Raw genomic sequence first — 12,289 nt, 5'->3', positions numbered from 1 at the left:
TATGGATTCAACTTACGGACACCTGTAAACGGAGGAAATTTGACTTCAACTTTTAGGGGTGATGACTTTCCAACCACCACATCTAAAATTATTTTTGCTCCGGTAAATGATGCTATCTCATCCGCTCTACATATCATGACAGAGTCCAATTAATTTCATCGATTATGGTTTGGAGTTATTGAAGTCCAAAAAGTTGGGTTTTGGGTAAGGGACCAAATGAATGTCGCCCAAAGTTGCCTATTTAGGAATTGGTTCTAGAGCGTTGCTGGCTGTTTCTGTATTCTCTAGAGTCCTGTTCCAACTAATCACAAAATAACGATCAATCAAAATCAACGCGGAGTAAAGACGTGATCTATGAGTACAAGAAGACTAATCTAGTGTGTGGTTCTCTCTTACGTCGCTTCTCGTCTAGACACATCTTTCTTAGCCACTTGTTTAGCCACGTATTACGCCTCATTATGCGCCACGTACTACAGCGTTAGGCATTCTAATTTCTTGATTAGCCAATTACCGTATCGCCTCTTAATATGATTAATGAATCTTGGCACGAAAGAGCATATATTGGCCAAGTTATCACTTGATTGGGAAAGTGATATCCAATACCTACTCCGGATACAGGTGTCCGAAACCATAAGAACCAAGGCTCGCACGCTATCTCTTACGAACACGGACATTTAAAGTTGGTTTGGTTAGCTGGTTTTCGCTGTTTGGGACACTGTTTGGACACTTTTCAAGACAGTATGCGAGTTAGGGATGCTGACTAAACACGACACATCCTTGGTAGCACAATGTAGGCTGTCCTTTCTGTGTTCTCCTTGGTCCTTCTCAACGGACAAAGTAGAATGATAAGATCCACAACGATGATGACATTCGATGATGACTGACGAACGGGATGACTTATGCTAAGAGAACAAGAAGAAACATGATGGGACTGCCCAGTTCTCGTGCTAAGCTACACTTGTCCTGTCTTCCATTGCCAACCCTTTTGCTAGTGTTGACACGTGACCTGCTCCACAACAACGAAAGGATACATTATTGAGTATATCACGAAAGGGTGAACTTACTGCTGGAAGGTGAATCCCCCGGCAACATGAGTTGAAGGTCTCCCGCTCCTAAACAACTGGGGTAGATTGAAGAACTACTGGAAAATTAAATATGAAGAAAGAGAGTGATTTATTCTACCACGGGGCCCGGGGGTAAATGCATCAGAAAATGCATCCTGCCATAGTAATGTTTTAAGAAAAGCATCACCTTAATGACTTTCCAGCAAGCGCCTCCTGGAAAGGCATCATTTCGATGCCTTTTTTGATGCCTTTTTTGATGCCTTTTGGGGATGCCTTTTGGGGATGCCTTTTTTGATGACTTTCCGATGTCAAAATAACCAAAATTATAGGTTTTCAAGACTTGATAATATGTTATTTATAGCAAAACCAAAACTTAGTGGTTACTAGGTGGTTAGAACCCTTCAAGACCTGAATTAAATCCCAATCCAAGTCGATATTTTCGAAAACTAATTTTTAGCCTAGTTTGCCAGTGGGCCCAGGATCCATTTCCTGATTCATTTCTGATTCATTTCTGATTCATTTCCTGATTCATTTCCTGATCCATTTCCCGACGAGTTAATTTACTTCATTTCCCAACAACCTTATTGATGCCTGTCAAACGACTTTCCCCATAGAAGATCTCGACGAGTTACCACATACTGTCGACTTGATGCATTTTCTTGATTCATCTCTTTGATTCATTTCCATGATGCATTAACTTCGGTGGTAGAGTGGCTGGGAGAAGTTGAATCCCTCCCAACGCTGTGGCAGTCGGAAATGTGTAGGGAAAGTCGTCACCAGATGCATTTAATATATTCGCCAATAAATATGTGTAGAACATAGTACTGTCCCTGAATAAAGATTAAGGCATAAGTGATAATATGTAGGTTGGATATTCTAAACCATAGGGGTATAATCCCGCCCAGTGGCACGGAATCTGTAGGGGTAGTGAAAGGCGACCTGGGAGGTTGTCCGGAACGTCATCTAGAAAGTCGTTTACTGGCAATTGCACTCGGGTTATATTTCCTGATTCATTACATTAAATAACCACTTTCTTGCTAGATTTAGGGGTTCATTTACTTTCATGATCGAGCCATATATGTAGCTGACGCGACCACTGCGACGCCTTATCGATTTATTATCGATTCATTATCGATGTATTATCGACTCACTTCAGAGACTCGTCTGGATACATCTACTGACGATTTTCACTAATAGATTTTCTAGCGTGGTAGAGGGGTTGTTGGGGTTGGAAGTGGACTTCGGCGGTTACAATATATATAGCAGAGCAGGTTGCGGAGCGGGCCTAGGTCAGTGGTTCGGGAATAGAGTACGTCACACAGAGAAGGGCCTGTTGATTTCCCTCTTGGCACTAGCTTCTCTACAGCTACCCTACAAAAACCATATTCCACCTCTCACACCCCACTACATACAACCACATCTCAAGCCCGCATCACCATAAATCCAAAATTATAAAAACAACCGCAACAATGACACCCTTCCCCTCCCCGCTCAAAACCTACCAAACCGACCTCGCCGCCCACATCACCCTCATCAACAACCTGCTCAAAGCGCACTCCTTCATGCACGACAAGGCCGCTGACGACCTCGCGACTATGTGTCGTGAGCACCCGCGCGGGAACTATGCCGCGCCGTCGGTGGCGGGCGGGATGGGGATCCGCTTGGACCAGACGGAGGAGAAGTTTTTGAGGGGCGTGCATGTGGCGTTCTTGAAGGGGTGCATCGACTGGCAGGTGGAGAGTTGTAGGGCGCTGGAGAGGAGGATGGCGGATGTGGGGGTGATGGAGGGGGCGAGGGTGTTGTTTGGGATGGTGGAGGGGGAGGAAGGGGGGTAGGAGGCGGGGGAGGCGGAGGAGGCGGAGGAGAAAGGGGAAGAGGAAGTGGAGGGGGAGGAGGGGCAAGAGGAGGGGGAGGGGTGGATTGAAGTTGGGTCGGGGGAGGATTAGGCGGCGAAGGAGAAGGGGAAGGGGAAGGGGCACCCCGAGGGGAAGGGAAAGGGAAGGAGAGGGCTGTGGAGGGGGATGAGTAGATATTCACTCGTTTGGTAGCAATAGAGAGAATATCGATGGCTTCAAGAAGGTTTAGCTAGGTCATAACCGTTAGAATAAGAGTTGATAACGTACAGTAGAAATCGCTCTTACTACAGAGTAAGATCTTGCTAAACATCGTGCGACCCAACTCGTTAGGTTCCTTATCTCGCACATGACATAAATACATGAACCTCGTTCAGAGGTATAGTCCCTTCTTCGTGCGCCGATCGGTTTCTGTCATCGTTTTTCACCGATGGTTGTATATTCTGCACGCGGAGAGAGGCTCCGGAAAGTGTTCTAGAAGGACATATACAAATATCGGTATCTCGTTTTTTTTTTCAACAGTAAGCTCGCGTGGAGGGGATCACACTCCGGAGCTCTGGCAAATGGGCCCGGCTACCCATCCCGCTGGGCCCGTTCGCCATCTCCGCAGAACGATCTGTGCATTCCTGATTCGTGTGGGATATATCTGCGGGCATAGCACGTTAGTATTAGAAGACAAAGTAGACTAGATACGATATTGCTATTGCAGGGCCGGGCACCGAGTGATATATCATGACGTGAACCCGCCTATGTCCATCCGCGCCTAACGGGTCACACTCTAGGAGCCAGGGACTTGATAATATCGTATGCAAGATGCTGAATGGTATATTGAGTTGCAGGACTTGGTTTAAAACTGTTGTGGCGGTGACGGTCGTAATAAAGACTCCGGACAAAGCTCGAGCGCGCACGCAGAGGCTCGAAAAGGATATGTACGTGGCGTTAATGTAGAATTCTGTTTCGTTAGGCTGAGGCAACTCTTGTAGTCGGGAAATGTGGAATTAGCTATTCAGTTCGTCCATTTGTTGTTTTTTTTATGTTATGAGATTTGTGTTGTGGGGTCCGGGGGTCCGCTGTCTCTCGCGGCCTGCGGTTTTGGGTCTCCCTCTCCCGGAGTTGGGAGTGAATTTGATGCAGTTGAGAGCTTAATAAAGAGAATTAAAGGAGAGGAAAGACACGTATATGGTCGTTGTTCAATAGGACAGCTATGAATGAATGGCCAATTCCCTCCTAAAGCCAGAGATCCAATGATGTTCTTTCCAGGCCACGCCGCCAGACCTACGTCAGGTAGCCCTCAAGGTTTATGGACAGCTAAACATGTATGCCAAATAACGACCAACTTGCCAGCTTGCAAGGCGGCATACTCGGCAACCTGGCCTCATCCAGTCAAAAGAGGTTTTGCACCACCACGCGTAAGCAGATACGCCATGTCCATTAGCGGTGCAAAACCTCGTTTGGCTGGATCGGAACCTTAGTAATTATAAAGTACGAATTCGGTTAGTAAGAAGGGCTCGAATATTGTATTTTGTCTCCGCCGTGGGCTTAGCTGTTGATGTTTAAATAACAAATAATTCACCCACCTCTTCCTGTTTATTCCTAACCAAGCAACCTTCTTCTACTTCTAGATTTCACAACCTAGATAGAAATTTGTAAATTTCTACAAAGTTCAATTACTCCTCAAGCACAAGCACATAATCAACAATCATGCTTCAGAAAACTTTCTTTGGTCCTGCGGACTTTCTCCCTTGCTCTGAGTCTGCTGTAGGTCTCTCCTTAGTTTGCTTCTTATACTTCCTCCACCTCATCCAACATATGCAGTCGCTTCTTATGGTGACTGTTTGAAACGCGCTCCACCGACATTCCTCCCCAATTTTATTTCACTGTTTTTTTCTTTAGCTAACTAGCTGGTTTCATTCATGTTCAGATCAAGCAAAAGCTCATGTCGAACAACCTCATGTCGAACACCCTCCCAAGTGGAGTGGCATTCTGTCACGACATGAACAGTCTCCCAGCTGCAGTCAAAGCCGTAAGTACCCTCCCCTCTCTCAACGACTCTCAATTGACTACCAACATAACTAAAACTAACTCCTCTCTCTAAAGAACACAATTAAACTCGCCAACAACGATGTCAAACTCTACAACGACTGGATCCGCGCACCCATCAAGCGCAACCACCGCCTCAAGAAGCCCCTCAAACCCATCCCCCCAACAGCCTTCCCCACAGTGTCAGAGCACATCAAACAGCTCACCTGCTTCGAAATGCCCATGTCCAACGACCGCCCCATGCGCAGCAGACACTTCTTCATCCGCATGCGCCTCCGGGGCATCATCGACATTGAAGAGGAGCTTCTCAACAGCATCGTACAGCATCTCAACGATCTTCAGGATCTCAAGGACGACAATCGCACTAGTGGTTTCACGATTGCCATGATGGAAGGTGATCTGCTCAGACAGCTGGGGGTGATTAGGGGGGCGAGGTGGATTAAGTTGAAGGTCATCTGTGAGTTGGCGATTATTCAGCAGGAGGTTGATCATTGGAGCTCGGAACAGCCTGATGATTGAGTGTGGAGAGAAGGAGGGGGGGGGGATAGCTGGGTGGTGGGAAATTAAATGGGCAGATCATGGTTTGGAATTAGTTCCTGGAGGGGGCCGTGAGAAGATCCTTGGAGCGTCTTCCCGAGTTGGAAGCTTTTGAACAGAACTGGATTGCATCTGTACTTAGTCTCTTGGAGGAGCTGGATGTCATGCGTGCGAGTTGATAGGTTTTGGGTAGATAAATCTAGTGCACGGTTTTTAAATTAGCTTTTCGTAGAGGCTAGTGACTGTAATCTGTTTCAGTGAATATTTCGCCCACATAATATTTTACAATTCTCATAGTTACTTGACATTGCCACCAATCTATTGCATTCGAACTATTCTAAAGTTCAGGCCGGGGGCGTGCTGGTTGGGTGCGTGCGGGTTAGGGGTGCGTCAGCTCGACGGCACAAGTGATACATTCGTGAGTTGCATACTAAGACTTAGTCGTGCTAAAGCATTTCCTGGTAGCAACGCCTAAGACATTGTCGTCAACATTCGCTGAATAACGCATTGAACTTGGCTTTTACCAAAGACCTCTGTGCATGACTCAACTTGTAATTGAGCACCCGTAGCCCCCCGCACAGAGGTCTAGATGAATAACCTGGTAGTCTTGTCTTACTTGCAACTCCCTCATCTTTCTGTCTGTTGTCCTTCATTTATCCAAACGAACATCCCCTCAAACATCGTCATCCTGATCCCTAAAGTCATCTATAAAACCCCCGACACCACCCCAAGACCCTCCAACCCACCCACCCAAACTAGCAAACCACCCTCAAACCCCCCCCCACACAACCCCCCCCCACCAAGAAATGCTCCAACCCTACTCCGCCCGCGGCCAAATCCGCACCCTCCAGCACCAATACCACACCTTCGGCCAGCAACGCCGCGACACCCTAAAGCGCCTCCGCCAGACACGCACAATGTACATGATCGCCTACGACCACGTCGGCAAGGGCGTCTGGGACAACGGGGCCTGGAAGAAAGACAAGGGCCTCCGCCTGCTGGCCAAGAATTTGAGGAGGCTGGAGGGGCAGGAGAGGGTCCTGAGGGAGAGGCTAGGGGTACTAGAGAGCGAGGCGTGGGAGTGTTTTGGGAGGATTGGGAGGATGGTGCCGGCGTTGGTGCAGAGGGGGGAGGGGACGAGGGAGGAAGTGGAGAGGGGGGGGAGGGAGGGGTTTAGTTTTGAAGTTTAGCACGGGTGGAGGGGAGTGGATCTGAAGGGGTGCAGAGGTTTTTACAACAAGTGGAGGAGGGTTTTGAGATAATCTGGTTGATGGTGGAGCTGTTTGGGTTTAAGTTGGGCAGAATGTGGCTTCTTTTGGGTATCTTTGTAAAGTACCAACATATCATTTTTCTTTACCTCCCTAGCAATATATTCGAACACATTAACTACAATTAGGTATAAGTGTTGCTGTGACTTCTGGACTACGTATAAATTAAAGCCTACTACCTACTAACAGGCCAGATATGCAAATTGAGATGTTACGTGTATGCTCGGAAGAGCCACAAAGCTATAAACGGGTAAAACAGGATTGGCAGCACAGCTCTGCAGCACAATTAGTACTACCTGGAGGAGATTACACCCGCTATCAAGGTAGATCACGCCAGAGATGGTAAATCCCTTCTTCACTCTACTAGCGTGAGAACCACATGAAGGAAACGTGCTTCCACACTGTATGGAGCCCAGGGACGCCGATGGGCCGTGGTTCGAGATGGGCCGCCCGGGCTATTTTTGGGCCAGGCGATGATTTGGATACCATGGGCCGGGCCAGACCAACCCTATTTTCCAGCCCGGGGTAGCCCATTGGCGTCCTTGATGGAGCCTGAGCTGGGTGTCTCGCCGATAGAGGTCCTGCAGTTTAAACTAACGCTGAATGATCTTAACCATCTGGCCCGGTATGCAAATCTCCAACCTTTTTTGGCATAGTGGTCAATGCACCATGTTTTAGGAAACTTATGACGACAGTAAGGATTCTTGGGTTCGAATCCCGAACGAAGCCAATTCAATATCTTTTTTCTTTCTGTGCCGGTTTTATTTTAAGATGGAAACGTGATGGGTAAACAGGAAAAACCGACCTGTGAATATTTTCGTTTTGTTAATCATACTAAGCTAGGGCGAGTTGATCTATTTAGTTGGATTCCGTAAATCCGGACCTTCCACATTTACGAGGAGCTCTATATATGCAGCCCTGTATGGTCCACAAATATTGCAGGGACAGAAACATGGATAAAGCGATACCACAGTCTTTGACATAGCTGTACAACTACCGTAACATCACCGGTACCTTTTCAGTATATATATGGAGATGGGCAGCAAATTCTGACAATACCGTACTGATGCTTTATCAGGGTTCCCCCGTTTTTGACAGTGTAGCTTTACCCTTCACACAAGGTACGTATCCTGATCCGTGCTCGATTGATCCATTAAGAGACGCCACTACTCCTTTTGCACCTAATTCAAGGACGGCACTATTGGCCTTGCACCTCATACAAATTGAGTGCACTTTGTTTAATCTGGGGTACCCTCAGAATCTATAATTAAGCACCTCCAGTCCCAAGTCATGACTCTCCCAGTTCCAACTATCTTCTCAAATCGGTAATTAGTAACAACAATATTCCACAACAACTATTTATATTTACTAATTATAATAACAATTCTTAATCTAGATACATAACAAATAATCTTCGATCATGACATCCACCACAGAATCCCTACGTCTTTCCCAGATCGATCTTCTGACGCAGAGTATCAAGTCTTTCAACCTGACTCTCGTTATCCAAAATCAAATCCGTAACCGTTACGTGAAGCAGCTCGCCGAACTTCATATCCATGATATTGACGACTACGCCACGGTTGTCGGTGATGATATCGATTGTCCGTATGAGGATATTGCGGTTGCTATGGCCAATGTTGGGAGCGAAATGGCTCGCACTGCACAGCTAATTAGGGTTTCGGAGGAGAAGCTGGCGGACATCTTGGAGGGGAATAGGAAGTTGTGGATTGTTTAGACCCTTGGGTTCACAAGAGAGGCTTTTTGTTATTTGATTTTGATATCTTTGCACTTTGGCTATCATGGTGAGAATGTTTAAAGAAAATAGTTCTGCGGAAACGATTCACAGGCTGACGGTTACAAGATTTAAATCATAATCACCCAATATCTTGAATACCACACATATATGCAACTTACTATATCGGCGCAGGCAGGAAACACGAAGGATGAAGCATTGGGAGCCGGGAATGAAGGAACTACCTGTTTACACTACCGTTAGATTCTTGCAGTACTTGTGTCGTTTACTCCAATCTGGAGCTTAAATAGGTTGAATAAATAAAGACAATTTCAAGCTTAAACTTTTCTCTACTCCCCATAGCAAGATCACTATTCTACCCATGAACGTGCCTATTATATAGCAATATATTTATTATAGTCATGAACCAGTCTATCGGATAGCCTTATCATGTTATTGTAGTGAAGGTTTAATTTGTTGAGGGCAGTTTGATACCGTAAATCCGTATACATCTTCTTATCCACCCTAGAATATCGGTGATGTGCATGTAATCTCAAAATATTAATACTCCCTCTACCATAAATTAAATAAAATAAAAATACTCCCTCTACCAAAACTTAAATGTATCGCCATTCCTGCTTTGTCCTTGTATCACATGACTTTGTGGGTGCCACATTCAGTTTTGCACCCTGCGTACCTACTATAAATATGGAACACTCCCGACCAGAATACTTTTCCCACCACTCACTCCTACACATACAAACAAACATTCTGTAATGTCTTCTCTAGAGCCTACCTCCAATACACAAGTGATCAACCTCCTAAGGGACGCGATCGATCTCCTCAGCATTACCCACTCTGTGGCCAGCCGGCTCCGCGAATGTTATGTCAACCAACTTGCGAGTATCCGAACCGCCCATGCGGCCCCAGTGGCCGGGGAAATTATTGATCCGATTCCCGAGAGGACTACTCTTCAAGCTATTACTGAACTCGATGGTATCATTTCCGATGAGACTAGGTTTTTTCAGGCATGTGAAGTGAGGTTGCAGCAGCTACACTGTGGCGCGGTCAGGGCAGTGTGACCTTCCGAGAACTGCGGTCGGCGGTGACAAGGTAGGAGAGTTTGAATACTATGGCGAATAAAGCTAAGATTGTTTCTAGATGAAATGCTCAACCGGGTTATGCAGTGGACAACGAAGGTAACAGGGCCCAGTGAGAAGGATTCGGAGAGATGACGTATCCGGATGCGGTAGTAGAATCTATCAGTTTTCATTATCAGCTTCTTCGATAGTACTCCTAGAACTGTTTTCTCAGATTAAATACCTTGAATAAATCAAATTTTGATATACTCCTAGTCTCCTATATCTGTCTCTTCTCACAAGTGTCGTGGATATTCTTCCGCTAGAAGGTAACTAAATTTCGTAGCGGTCTGTAGGCTGCGTTCAACCAACATTTGTACGGCAAGATAATTTCAAAAATGGCCGTCCTCAACGGCCACAAGTTGAGGAGAGAGGAGAATTGATTCATATGATTTCTATGTCTATTATCTCAGGTTTTAATATAAGCCTGGTTGAAGTGGTTTGAAATTTCGTTATTCTAGCCAATTTGTGTGCTTTCGACGGGAATGCCCGGATAATTTGATAACCTACATTATTAGCTCTCTGTCTTCCTATTAATGTGAAGAAATGTCAATGCTATGCGTATAGCTCCAGATATTAATAGATACCTCTTGTAAACCTTTTATGTATCACTATTTCCATCTTGTCCTTGCACCACGTGAGTTTACGGATGCCACATTCAGTTTTGCACTCACATAACTGACCTATAAATATGCAGCATCCCCCACCGGAACCTTTTTTCTACAACTCACTCCTACACATACCAATATCACACCTGCCACCATGTCTTCTTCTCAGCCTTTTTCTACGGTGGGGGTGATCAACATCCTAAGGGACAAGATCGACCTCTACAAGCTTTCCTTCGCTCACACAATCGGCTACAGCAAAGATTGTCACATTCAGCTTGCTAGGATACGTGCCGCCCAAGCCGCCCCAGTTGTCGGCGAGACTATCGACCCCGCCTCTGAGAGCATTGGACCTCAAGAAATTGCAGAGCTTGACTCCATCATTGCCGAAGACACGAAGAGGATTCGCGTGTGGGAAACGAGGTTGTGGAGGCTGATCGATGAGGCGATCAGATCGGCGTAGCTTCTTAGATTTGCGGGTTTGAGTAGGAGAGTCTGAATACTATGGAGGATTGGAGCTAGAGTGGTATCTAGATGACAGGTACAAGCAGAGCTTGGAATCAACAACTAGAACAACAACACTCGGGCAAGCAGGGAGGTTCTCGGGGGTGACGGATAGGGGTGGGAGTTGCCGGTTGTGACTATCTGTGTCTTTGTACCAATTAAGCTATTTTCTCAAATTAAATACCTTGAATAAATCAAGGGATTAAGTCTTTTTACTGTCTTTTTAGTATCCTGTTCCTGTTTTCTCCTATAATTGTCATGGTATTGTGATTCCAGAAAGCACTTCACTTGTTCGGTAGTGAGATGCAGTGAGCGTGCACGCATTTAGATGTATGATAGTACTGTAGAGGTCACACGGCCGGGTTGTGGCTGGTTGGTGGGTGAAGCAAAACTGAAGGTTGACTGCCAACTCCTTTTACCGCGGATGAGGGAACAAAGATTAGGTCCTCTTCCCTTGAGTAAGTACGAAGTCCTCTTCAATGCCAGTTAAGCTACGATATTCTCAGTACACGTATGACGTGCGATACTCTTCATGTTCTACATAACACTTAGGCTAGTTATGACGTGATTAGCACAGGGTGGCTTGAGGATAGACAAGGACACGCAACAGATGGACACTTGTAGCTAGTGGAGATACGGTGGCAACTACGAGAGGAAAGAAAAATTAGAGTAAGACTTCTTATTAGTATCATTATCAAGATTCATATCTATTTCGTTACTTATTCTAAGATCTTGCTTTATAATCTTGCTTGCAACTGTCGATGACGTGCATCTCATCCCTGCGCTTGGGCATTCTCAGCTGGTAGCTACTTCCGCAGGTTCGAACGGAAATTCTTCCTGTGATTGCGGCTCATGTGCAGGACATTAGGTGAGCAACTTTTAGTTTTGTACTTGACACAAATTACTGAAGTGCCAAGCCCGTGTCCAAGGAGATATAAATATGTAGAATCCCACCCCGGGGTGCGGACTCACTCAGCACATACCAATTATTCTCCACCGCTGGTAATTAGTAACATCTATATCAATCCAAGAATTAAACATCTACTTACTAAATAAGTATTTCGTACAGAACCCTCTCTGTACCCACCACCATCCACCCCACCTAATCAATCAATAAATCAGCCTACCTAGCCATTACTTTCCACCATGTCGCTAACATCCCCCGCCTTCAAGCTCCACGAGATGAACATTCTCGGTGGCCAGATCGAAGTCCTCAAAGCCGAGCTCACTCACTTGAACCTATTCCTTGGACGCTATATCAGACTACTTTCCCGGGTGCACGCCGAGAGCCTGGATGCAGTTGCCGGCGATGCCATCAGTCGCAGGAATGAGGGAATGGCTGCTCGGATTCTGGAACTTACACAGACACTTGTGAACAAAACTCAGTTGCTCTTGTCCTTGGATGACAGGCTAGTGGCGCTGTTGAATGAGAATCGATCGGTTAAACTTCATTAAAATTAACTCTCGGGGGTGTCACGAGTTTTTGATTCGAGGTAAGAAATCTTCAGTTACCTACTACCGGGGAAAAGAAAAGCTAACACCTG

At 45.9% G+C, this 12,289-nt stretch overlaps 6 protein-coding genes across 6 annotated transcripts; all 6 read left to right on the top strand.

Moving 5' to 3' along the window:
- Positions 1-2,533: 2,533 nt before the first annotated feature.
- On the top strand, positions 2,534-2,899 carry LAJ45_03682 (uncharacterized protein; the record flags this gene model as incomplete). The annotated part of the gene is made up of 1 exon (XM_046113267.1): positions 2,534-2,899. One exon carries the CDS (start codon positions 2,534-2,536, stop codon positions 2,897-2,899), a length of 366 nt encoding a protein of 121 aa, XP_045973560.1.
- A 2,011-nt stretch (positions 2,900-4,910) lies between these two features.
- On the top strand, positions 4,911-5,476 carry LAJ45_03681 (uncharacterized protein; the record flags this gene model as incomplete). The annotated part of the gene is made up of 2 exons (XM_046113266.1): positions 4,911-4,940; positions 5,015-5,476. 2 exons carry the CDS (start codon positions 4,911-4,913, stop codon positions 5,474-5,476), a joined length of 492 nt encoding a protein of 163 aa, XP_045973559.1.
- Positions 5,477-6,300: 824 nt separating this feature from the next.
- On the top strand, positions 6,301-6,684 carry LAJ45_03680 (uncharacterized protein; the record flags this gene model as incomplete). The annotated part of the gene is made up of 1 exon (XM_046113265.1): positions 6,301-6,684. The coding sequence occupies one exon, from the start codon at positions 6,301-6,303 to the stop codon at positions 6,682-6,684; it is 384 nt and encodes a 127-aa protein (XP_045973558.1).
- Positions 6,685-8,182: 1,498 nt separating this feature from the next.
- LAJ45_03679 (uncharacterized protein) lies at positions 8,183-8,500 on the top strand (the record flags this gene model as incomplete). Its single annotated transcript, XM_046113264.1, has 1 exon — positions 8,183-8,500. One exon carries the CDS (start codon positions 8,183-8,185, stop codon positions 8,498-8,500), a length of 318 nt encoding a protein of 105 aa, XP_045973557.1.
- A 1,898-nt stretch (positions 8,501-10,398) lies between these two features.
- Positions 10,399-10,704, top strand: LAJ45_03678 (uncharacterized protein; the record flags this gene model as incomplete). The annotated part of the gene is made up of 1 exon (XM_046113263.1): positions 10,399-10,704. One exon carries the CDS (start codon positions 10,399-10,401, stop codon positions 10,702-10,704), a length of 306 nt encoding a protein of 101 aa, XP_045973556.1.
- Positions 10,705-11,891: 1,187 nt separating this feature from the next.
- On the top strand, positions 11,892-12,200 carry LAJ45_03677 (uncharacterized protein; the record flags this gene model as incomplete). The annotated part of the gene is made up of 1 exon (XM_046113262.1): positions 11,892-12,200. One exon carries the CDS (start codon positions 11,892-11,894, stop codon positions 12,198-12,200), a length of 309 nt encoding a protein of 102 aa, XP_045973555.1.
- Positions 12,201-12,289: the final 89 nt, after the last annotated feature.

Source organism: Morchella importuna (genome assembly GCF_003444635.1).
Source record: "Morchella importuna strain M04M26 chromosome Unknown Morimp01GS008, whole genome shotgun sequence".
In the NCBI taxonomy this organism is placed as follows: Eukaryota; Fungi; Ascomycota; class Pezizomycetes; order Pezizales; family Morchellaceae; genus Morchella; species Morchella importuna.
Note: the sequence above shows the minus strand (reverse complement) of the source record. Positions and strands in the feature narration are given on the sequence as shown.